The sequence below is a fragment of the Poecilia reticulata genome, linkage group LG1 (genome assembly GCF_000633615.1).
Source record: "Poecilia reticulata strain Guanapo linkage group LG1, Guppy_female_1.0+MT, whole genome shotgun sequence".
NCBI lineage: Eukaryota > Metazoa > Chordata > Actinopteri > Cyprinodontiformes > Poeciliidae > Poecilia > Poecilia reticulata.
The window spans coordinates 14658029-14669092 of NC_024331.1; the positions used below are offsets into that span (position 1 = coordinate 14658029).

At 38.2% G+C, this 11064-nt stretch overlaps 1 protein-coding gene across 3 annotated transcripts in view; it reads left to right on the plus strand.

The window, feature by feature from the left end:
* LOC103464230 (neuronal acetylcholine receptor subunit alpha-3-like) overlaps positions 1-10088 on the plus strand; it is a 28403-nt gene extending 18315 nt beyond the window's left edge. For 2 of the 3 annotated variants that reach the window (XM_008408201.2, XM_017309551.1), the window contains 7 exons: positions 103-242; positions 1001-1045; positions 2427-2536; positions 3344-3551; positions 4090-4701; positions 5988-6263; positions 7513-10088. In XM_008408201.2, the coding sequence (XP_008406423.1) occupies positions 103-242; positions 1001-1045; positions 2427-2536; positions 3344-3551; positions 4090-4701; positions 5988-6263; positions 7513-7638 (1517 nt within the window). In that variant the 3' untranslated portion in view covers positions 7639-10088. The remainder of the gene's footprint in view (positions 1-102; positions 243-1000; positions 1046-2426; positions 2537-3343; positions 3552-4089; positions 4702-5987; positions 6264-7512) is intronic. The other variant, XM_017309918.1, reaches the window with a different exon arrangement.
* The last annotated feature ends 976 nt before the right edge of the window (positions 10089-11064 follow it).

The following is an 11064-nucleotide window of genomic DNA, read 5'->3' on the forward strand; positions in this document are numbered from 1 at the left end:
TTCTTTCTTTCTTTCTTTCTTTCTTTCTTTCTTTCTTTCTTTCTTTCTTTCTTTCTTTCTTTCTTTCTTTCTTTCTTTCTTTCTTTCTTTCTTTCACTTCAGACTGTGTCGCATCCAAGGCAGAGGACCGGCTCTTCAGGAAGCTTTTCAGACGGTACAACCAGTTCATCAGACCAGTGGAGAACGTTTCTGACCCTGTTACCGTGGAGTTTGAGGTCTCCATCTCGCAGCTTGTTAAAGTCGTAAGTTTTTCTCTTCGCACGCATTTCAGAGAATTCAGTACATCCATGTGTCATATTTTAACTTATTCTTTGTGTCAAAATCAGTCTTTGTGAAAAGGAATGTGTTTTCCGTGATCGTCACATTGCCCAGCTTTTGATAAAAAAAATAAATAAATACAAAAAAATAAAAGCCTTTTTATAGTTCGTCCAATTTCAGAGGCTTATGCGGCTCTGGAGTTTGCTATTGCGATTTGTGACTTGTTGGCTGTAAGTTTGTATCTGAAAGCACGTTTTTGTTCAAATCTCTCAAAAGACAATCTTCAGAATAGGAGAAAAAAAAATACCTGGGACAAACTTTTCAGATTGGACTCACATGTAGTTACACGTATCTGCATGCTCAGCAAGGTGAGATTAAGCTGAAGGCGAGTGTATCGATCTGTGTGTGTGCGTGCTCTGACGAATGTGACACACATGTGGGTCTGTGGTTCAGAGTCTGGCTGATGGGCTTTTTTGGGCGGCTTGTGTAAAGTCGTGAGAATCACTGGACTGTAAATCAAACCTGAATGGTCAATACAGAGAACGGCAGCGAGGCGGTGACACACCTGCACCTCTTCGTATTATTAAGTTGACCTTTTCAGCTGAGCAACTTCTGCACCAGAAAACACAAATTGAAAGAAAGGATTGTCTTTTTGTTCACTGTAAATTAATAATAATTCCCAAGGTTGTTGTCACAACAACAACATCTAACTTTCCTATTCTTCTCTGCTGTTTCTGTGCAGGATGAGGTGAATCAGATCATGGAAACAAATTTATGGCTCCGACATGTGAGTTCACAATACACAAGGATTATGAATGTTTTTGCCACGCACTGTAAGTACAAAAATATAAATAAATAATACCATTTAAATATGCATACCCTTTGAAAAAGTACCACAGCTCACCATTAAATAGGGGAAAATTGAACTTTATGATGAATTGAAATTTGCATCTCTAATTACTTTTTTTAATCTAATTTATTTAGATTTTTCAGATCTATTTGTTTTCTATCTATTTGTATCAACTTTGTTGGTGCTTTTTTTTTTTACACAATTTTACAGCATTTTGTTTGAATCTCAAGAAAAACACCAACTGATTTCTGTGTCAGTAAATTTGCCTTTTGATTGAATCTCTAGGGCACAATAATCTACAATACCGCAGCCCATCGAGAATTATCCCGGCAATCATAATGCAAACTCGGTGGATGGATAAATGGAAAAACCAGTGTAGCATGAACTGGTTAATTAAAAATCTTCCAGGTCATGACTGAGCATTAATCCGTCTCGCTAATGAAAAAAAAAAAATCATCTAGAGCGACATCCAAATAGCCAAGACTAATGGATCCACAGCTCATAAAACGTTACCTGCAGGTATTTTGGCAGAATAAGTGAACGCACTGATCTGTTATTTGCCAGTGAAGAATTTATTCATGCTTTCTGAGCTACTCGCCGTACAAGCATGTCTACTGTCGGTAGCTTCATTCTTTAAAAAAAATTGGAACCAAGAAAATCGTTTTTCACAAGTATTGCAGGGGCAAAAGAAAGAGTGTTGATCAGTGAAATTTTACTGCATGGTGTTGTACTTACATGCCTTTCCACACCAGAGAAAAAGTTCTGATTGCAAGTACTTTTTTTTCTCATTTACAAAGAGATGCAACGTCTTCAATAAACAATAAACAAATTAATAATGTGTATGGTATCAATATTATCATTTGGTTTTGTGAGAATGTGGTTTGGGACTTCCTGAATATGTTTCTTTTGTGAAAAACAAAAAGTCTCTCACACAGATTAAAACTTGTCAATTTTTAGGCTTTTCACTGGTTATATAATCTTCAATGGATCTTCATCTTTCAAACATTAATTATACTTTATATCCTAGCATGTTTAGCTGCTTTGTCAACTACCCTGCTTCATATGAAGACCGGCAGTAAAAATATAATTCACAAATTATCAAAGAATCCTAACACTTAAAGGAGTTCCTTGTAACATCATTTTAGGAAAATTTGTATAATTTCTGGAATTATACAGCCGGATAAATTCCCAAAGCAAGGTGTTGTACTGCACATGTCAAGCCAGAAGTTGCTAACACAATCTTGCAGCCACACATTGCCAAAAGAAAGGTAGAGTATTAAAAAACAGGAAACAGCCGTGTTTGATTTCTCTCTTCCAGATTTGGAACGACTACAAATTAAGATGGATGCCAGCAGAGTTTGATGGGATTGAATTCATCCGAGTTCCCTCAAACAAGATTTGGAGACCTGATATTGTTCTCTACAACAAGTGAGGCTTATCATCATCATCATCATCATCATCATCATCATCATCATCATCATCATCATCATCATCATCATCATCATCATCATCATCATCATCATCATCATCATNATCATCATCATCATCATCATCATCATCATCATCATCATCATCATCATCATCATCATCATCATCATCATCATCATCATCATCATCATCATCATCATGTTGGAGTGACAAAGAGCTACGTGTGCATGAATATTTCTTGATTACTATTAGGAGCAAAAGATAAGACAGTTGTTCAGTGTTTTGAATAATTTCAAAACATCTTGATTCTAATTTATAAAGTTAAAAAAAGTAACTGCAAGTACAATAAATGAGACCTGAAGTGCTTCAAAAGTTGGTGACAGCTTAAAATTTGTTTTATGTCTAAAATATTTCATACCAAGTATAAACAGAGAAGAACACACTCAAAAGAAACTCAAATAAAATGATAAAAATAAAACAGATAAAAAGACAAATTCACTGGAGTATGTTGATGTCAGTTTAGTGGTTTAAATTGGTGAGGATGATGTTATGGTCAGTAGTTCAGTTACTTTGTGCTTTGTGTCCTGCAGCCTCATTCGGTCTTTATTGCTGCTTACAGTAAAGCAGCTCATTCCACACACAAACTTTTTCTAGCCTAACATTTCTTCTTCTGTGCCTCCATTTCCTATTTTTTCCTCTTATTGTTTGTAACAATTCCCTTTCTCCCATCTTTGTGTCCTGCTTTAACCTCACTCGTGTCGTGTCCTTTGACGCCCCGGTTGTCTTGGAAACGTGTTGATACTGCAGTGCTGTGGGTGACTTCCTGGTAGAGGACAAGACCAAAGCCTTGCTGAAGTATGACGGTACGATCACCTGGGTTCCTCCTGCCATTTTTAAATCCTCGTGCCCGATGGATATCACCTACTTCCCTTTTGACTATCAAAACTGCTCCATGAAGTTTGGCTCCTGGACTTATGACAAAGCCAAGATTGACCTTGTACTCATTGGATCCAAGGTCAGTACGTGTGTCAGTTTCCAGTGTTATGTTATAGGAATTTTTAATGATTTCTTCTTTTTTTTAAAGGGACTCTTAAGACACACATTTTTGCTCAACCACAAAATCCTTCAGTTTTCCTTTCTAAATGCTGCTGCTGCTTTACTTTCATTTAATTTTTCATTAGTCTTCAATCAGCTGTTGACAAAACCTCCTTGTTAAAGGTTCATAAAATTATGAAAACTAATTTCTGCAGTTTTAATCTGAGTCCAGCGTCAGTGCAGTTTGTGAATTAGAAAAATAAGTTGATCTGTTTATTTTAAATGCCAGCCTCTGACCCCGGGCCAATCACTTACAGACTCAAAAGATAATTTGTTTTGCAACTCTTTGCATGACTTTTCACAAGACCTATGGCTTATTCAGTGGATACTCTTTGATCTTACTTTCTTTTTAACATCCAACAATGTCAAACTTTTCTACGATTTACACCGTTTTATAAACGAGCGTCTGTTGTCCTCATAGTAGATCATTCAGCTTGGAAATCCTGCTCGCCTCCTAGGTAAATCTCAAAGACTTCTGGGAAAGCGGGGAATGGGAAATCATTGACGCGCCGGGCTACAAGCATGACATCAAGTACAACTGCTGTGAGGAGATCTACCCGGACATCACGTACTCCTTCTACATCCGCCGCCTGCCGCTGTTCTACACCATCAACCTCATCATCCCCTGCCTCCTCATCTCTTTCCTCACAGTGCTGGTTTTCTACCTCCCATCTGACTGTGGAGAGAAGGTCACGCTCTGTATCTCCGTCCTGCTCTCCCTCACTGTGTTCCTGCTCGTGATCACAGAGACCATCCCCTCAACATCACTGGTCATCCCCCTCATCGGAGAGTACCTGCTCTTCACGATGATCTTCGTCACCCTCAGCATCGTCATAACCGTGTTCGTGCTGAACGTGCACTACCGCACGCCCATGACGCACACCATGCCGTGCTGGGTGCGGTCCGTGTTCCTCAAAGTGCTGCCCAGGATCATGCTGATGCGTAGGCCGATAGATGAGGAGGGTAGGGCCGGGTGGTTGGACGGCAGTGGGGAAGCAGGAGGAGCTGGAGGGGGAGGAGGAGGCGGAGGAGGGAAAGGACGGAGGAAGAGGAAGAACAGCTTGATTCAGGTACGGAAATCTGACCCAGCCGCGTAGAAACTTGTTTCTCTTGAAGTTTCTCATGCATCATTTTGGGACTCGTCAGATTGTGGCACCGCAGTACCACCTTCTGTTAGAAATAATAACAACATTCCCCTAAGCTAATTTTTGGTTGAATCTAAGGTCATGTCAGTTAAAAAAAAAAAAAAGATTTGGTGACCTGTTCAGAAATATTCACATTTCAATGTATTTGAAGAAAAAAAAAGTGATTTAAATGGATTAAACACAAAATATACTTATTGACCGTGGCCATCGACTCGGACCAGGACTTTACATTTATTACTTCCATCATGTCATTGGTGCAATACCTGGTTTATTTTGGCTCACTGGATCAACATACATGTTTTGCAGATGGTCTCTTATTGTTCTTGAGCAGCCTATGATGTTAAGCTGCCCAGGTTGGTTGGCTTCAGTAAAAAAAAAAAAAAAAAAACTTAATTGGAGATTTAAAAAATAATGTTTTGCTCAATGTTTAACTCATCAGAAAGACCGGAAAACTTTATGAAGTGTAGCAGGAATCTCCCCTTCTGAATTTTCACCAGGAAGTACCTACAGATGAAGTTTGGACCAATAATCTTTAAAGAGCCATAACCAGTTTTCAAAAAACTGTCACAAAACAGGGAATTCATGTTTAAAGACAGACTTTTGAATCTTATTGTTTTCCTGCCGCAGCTGGCTCTCCCCATCGTCCACTTGCACACCAGATCCCCTCGTGTCGGGTGTGATCTAATCAATGAGAATGTAAACAGTTTATCAGCATACAATGAATCAAGCTAAAGCCCTGACTTTCCAAGACTCTTTGGTGTTTCTGTGAAACTGAATCAGCAGGTCGATTCTTCTTGTGCGGTGAAAGGTGTGCACACATTTTCACGTCATTAGACGTTCGGCCTCTTGTTTAATAAAAAGTGTGTTCTGCATTTCATTTAAATAAATTAACACTTTTCGCAGAATATTCGTGGGATAAACATAACATGTAAATGAAGGATTTCTGATAATGTGTTATTCTCTGTTTAAGCAGAAGACATTGGCGGGAATAGTTTTCTAGGGGTATGATCAATAAGGTTGTTGAGATGGCTCTGCTTATCAATCTTTTAGAAAAATCTGTTCTTAAGATTCCCCTGTTGACGCTGTACAGCTGAGGTGACAGTGTTACGTCGTCGTTTTGGCTTTACCAAATCTGAAATGAGTGACGTGTCGTCATCCAAGATCTTTCCCAAACAAAGTCTAGTTTCCGGCTGTGCTTGTGTCCCCTCCAGCAGGTCGGAGGAGGCTCTCTCAACTGTCTGGAGGTTGGTGGGGACAGTAAGCTCGCGGCCATGGAGGGCTGCACTGGCAAGAAATGTCCCTGCCCCTGCCAGCACGTGAGGGAAACCCCAGAGACACCAGAGTCTGGGAAGGTGCCTCGTCAGCTGAGTCCACAGAGCATAAACACGGTGATGGCCTTCTCCGTGGTGTCGCCCGAGGTCAGACAGGCCATCGAGAGCGTCAAGTACATAGCTGAGAACATGAGGAGCAGGAACAAGGCCAAAGAGGTGCCGTGTTTTTCCAGCTTTTCTGAATTTTTTTTATTGACATTGGATTTACTATTTACTGCCTTTACATTTTAAGTGGTCTATTGTTATGGTACAGTAAATTACAGAAGAGACCGTTAGTCCTATGTGGGTTTATAAACTGGATGAGGAGTCTGTCAGTGGACTTATGAATTTGTGTTATAAACTTTGGACATTCCGTTTTTAAAGATAAACAGGAGATAGTGCTTTGCTGTTGGACTGGTCTATCACAATGCAGAAAAACAACTTGCATAGGATGACATAGTGCTACAAAAACTATTAAACAAAACCACAGATTTGTGTCAAAATAGTGTTTCTATCATAGGTTTATTAAATAAAGTAATTCATATATGTTTTACCGTCTTGTATTAAGTACTCCAGGATGTTAATTAATAGGCTACGAACCAATTCAACCCAGAGATGCTGATGAGGAATACAAGAAAACAGTGTGTAAAGCCATTGCATCATTTTATTTCTGACATGTAGCCATCTTGCTTTTTTCACCATTCTCTGTTCTCTCTACAGGTGAGTTCATTTCACGTTTTTTCTCACCTTACATTGTAACATCAATTATTCTTTACATATGCCAGTTTCCTGCTGCGAAACTGCACCGTGTAGATTTTATAAATAAATCTTAAAAATGATGCAGTGTAGGAGAGACACAGCTTTTTCGATTGTTTAAATATACCTTTTGTATGTACAAGGCAGTAGAGAATAAACACACTGCAGGGGTTCTTTTGCATAATGCATTTATGCAAAAAAAACACCACATTGGCACTGAAGGCCTATGGGAGAGCAACATTCAAAAACTTCCCTAAATTGATGCAGAACCTAAACTGCTCTGAGTGTTCACAATGGTTCAGGTTGAGTGTTCGCTTAAGGCTTTACTCCCCCGTCTGTCGGCTATAGAGGATGGAGTCTCCCGATGGGGAGCAGAAACGCTTTACTCAGACGGATTTCTCAAAGTGCCTGTTGCTGTGGTTTGAAATTATCATATTAATTAATTCATGTGTAAATAATGTATCAAATTTATGTTGACTCATGAAATTTGTAGAAACTTTCTCTTCTTTTTCTTGATTTGAACATTTTCCGTCCTGATTTAAAGTTGGTATTTCAATCTTGAGTCACCTGGTTTCTGCTTACTTCGCACAACAGAAAAATATATATACACATTATTTCATGCGTAATACCTCAAGTGTTTTGTTCTTTTTTTGTCTTCTTCTACTTATAGGTAGAAGACGACTGGAAGTACGTTGCTATGGTCATCGACCGAATCTTCCTCTGGGTCTTTGTGACGGTGTGCATCCTGGGAACCATGGGTCTTTTCATCCAGCCCCTCTTTGGTTTCGTCTCGTAACTGTTGCGAAACTCTGGATTCTCAGCCACATTGTGATAACCAACACTAAGAGAACTCTCCTTTCTCTGTCGACTCATTACTGGATGCAGTTCTGAGCCTTAAGGCATCACTGGATGTGCGCTGGCTTTCCTCCTTGCCTTGAAAAGTTAAGAGAGAATTTTAATTTAATTAGTTGGTGTACTGCAATATGGTAACAAAGATTGTCAGCTGAGCTGATATATAATCTAGGTTGTTGCATTTTAGTTCTGATTTATACGTGATGTACATGCAGGTAAATTGATTACCAGAGTAAAATGTGAAAAAAAAACTGCTGCAGAAAACCCACAGTCATTGAATCAGGGAAATAATTTGTGCATTGTAGAAAACATACACAGAAAAGAAGGCTGCAATGTTTTAATGACTTGGTCAAAGAAAACAGAGCCACGTTGCTCTCCAATTAGCTCTGTTTTTGGGTTGCATAAAATAACAGGTTAGTGCACCAGCAACACGACTTAGAAGTTCTGTTTTAATGGAGGCCTCTGACAGCAATCATGCAAAATCACAATAATCAGGGATTCATCTTGTATTTTAAATGAGATACCTTTAAACAAATATGAATGATTTTGCTAGATGATTATTCCGGTTTGGGTTGAAATCAGCAGCACATTCAGTGATACTTAGGAGTTGAACATCATCCAGTATTTGCCAGTGAACTGGAAACTTTCAAAACAAGCACATGACACAAACTCTCTCTAACCTGTCAAAGTCAACCATGCGTCCACCATCCAGTGAGGTACACAGCTGGATAGCTGTAACACAAGCTGCTCAAAACTCTGCCGTGAAAGGCAATTCTAATTATTTGTGGTTTTGCATAATTTATGTTCTACTTTTAAATTTCGGGCATTACCTGCAGGACTTTTTTTTTGTTTCTGGCTATTTATTTATTTATTTATTTATTTATTTATTTATTTATTTATTTATTTATTTATTTATTTATTTATTTATTTATTCATTTATAGTAATTACAAAATATGTCATTACTGATGCCATGTCTGGTTATTGTTTTATAAGCTAATTGAATGGCCTTGTAAATGCTCAGTGAAATTATGCTTGATTAGTTTCTCTTAAAATAGCAGCCCATTTATGATTCCATCAGAGGGCTCTTAATGCCCAATTCCATGGCTAATAATTAAACCTTTTTTTTCATGTCACTCAGGATTAGTCTTATTACTGAACTCAAAAGTGTATAAGATGCATGCATGAGAAAAATGACGAATGCTTTCACCCCAGAGCTCGGTGATACAGTGAGTTAATGATTACTGTAACTAATAATAGCCCAGGATTAGCTTTTTCTCTATGTGTGAATATGTTTGGATTTGTACAACAGGATGTGCGTTTCCAGTTAACTCTGCAAAAGCACCAAAAGAGAAGAGAAATTAAAAAGGCAATACAATCAGGAGCAGTCACAGGCCATTTTAGTAGGTCCACCTTTCCATTTGCTTACTAGAATTAGCACAAATAAAGCATCAGCCAGTCACAGAGACTCAATGTGTTTGGGGCTCTAGATGTGAAATTGACTTGCTAAAAGATCAGCATCCGAATGGCGATTAAAGGGGATTTTAATTACTTTGAGGGTGATAGGTCATTAACAACTATCTCTCAAGTTTACAAAGAAAGAGAAAATATCAAGAAGGCGCCATTAATGTCGTAGAAGAACATGAGAAACTCAGGAACGAATGTTCAGACTGCTTCCTGATGACAGAAAGGTAAAGGTAGCTCTGATAACCCCCTGCAGCTACTAACGGATGAAAACTACAGTCTCTGAAAGCACAACACCTTGACCCTTGATGCAGATGGGCGCCAGCTAAGAAAAAGAAAACAGAGGCTAAAATTCACACAGGCTTACTGGAATTGGACACGATCGACTGGAAAAGTGTGGGCTTGTCCACTGAATCTTACTTTCAGTTTTCAAAAGGGAGTCCAACTTGGTCCTGGCAAGGTGTACCTAATAAATAGACCAGTGAGTGAATTAGCTGCAAGCACAAAAGTTTGTCAAACTAAGTTTTGAAAAAGAAAAAAAACGTTTTATGTAAAAAAAAAACAAAAAAATAAGTGGTTATTTTTGTAGAAATGAGTGAAACCTGAAAACAGTTTCTACTAAATAAAACATAATGTGATATGAACATAAACATGATTTTATAGTGTTGACATATTTGTTTTATTTTATGACATGATGGACTTTTGACATTACTGCCATCTGGTTTTTCTTTGACTTTTCTGGAAAAGTTCAAGAAGTTCAAGTTTTATTGTCAGTTTATTGTCATCTTTCAACAATGCTGATCATTCATTAAATATTTGCCGTTCTTTTTTTTATTTATTTATTTTTTACATTTTTTAACCAGGATGCATTTTATGTTTTTGAAAATCCTACTGCCAATTTCATCTTCCATAATAAATATGGCGTTTTTCTCCTTTTTTCTTCTTATTGCAGTACATTGTCAGAAAAATTCTGTTGATTAATACATTTTCTGTGCATAAACCTGTAGGCACACTTAATAACTATAATCAGAAGGTGTACATTGACAGCTTTAAGCCATTTGATCTATAATTAAGCCTCCATGCAAAGGTTCTAATAAAACACTGGACATTTTAGACCTACTCAGCCGTAACATCTGTGCTAAAATAAAATCCATCATTAAATTTGACATTGCCACATCATCATATTTGTCAGTCAAAGAGGTCAATTTCCCAGCTGCTGTTGTAGTCAACTATCGCTGTCTGAAACGTAGGAGTTTTATGATTTCTTTTTTTCCTACATTTCATTTTTTTCAGTGAAATTACACAGTTGCAACAGCCGACGTAGTTACATCGCTCCTTTGTTTTTACACACATTTCCAAACACGTTTTAAGATGCTATCACATTGTTCCCTACCTTTCCGTGTATGCAGCTGTATTAAAAAATGAGCACTACATGGCTCTAAACATAAGGAAGTGAAAGCCGTTATGTTGAACATCAAGTCCTATCACGTCTTTGGAGCATGCGGGTTGTACTTGCTAAGCCTCCATTTTGAATAATGCATGTGCACTGGAATTACGGGAGAGTAATTCAGCGTGTTCTGCTGCGTCAGGATGGATTACGTTACTGTTGCCACAATGTTACATTCCTGCTTCAGTTATTTATTTGTTTGTTTGGCATATTTAAGAATGAAATGACCACCTAGAAAGATTCAGTTTGGGGTTACACAAGTCAGATAATTATTATCCTAATAATCAGACCTGTTTCATTTTCAGCTTCAAGCTTCTGAATATCCAAGGTGAGTGAAAATGTAACCTTCCAGAGAGGACAGTGATGCTAATGTTTTTGGTAACAGTGATGCACATGTGAGGTTTACATGGTGTGTCCAAAATCACCTGAGGTGAGCCGGTGCCTCTCGACTGGCGAGAGGC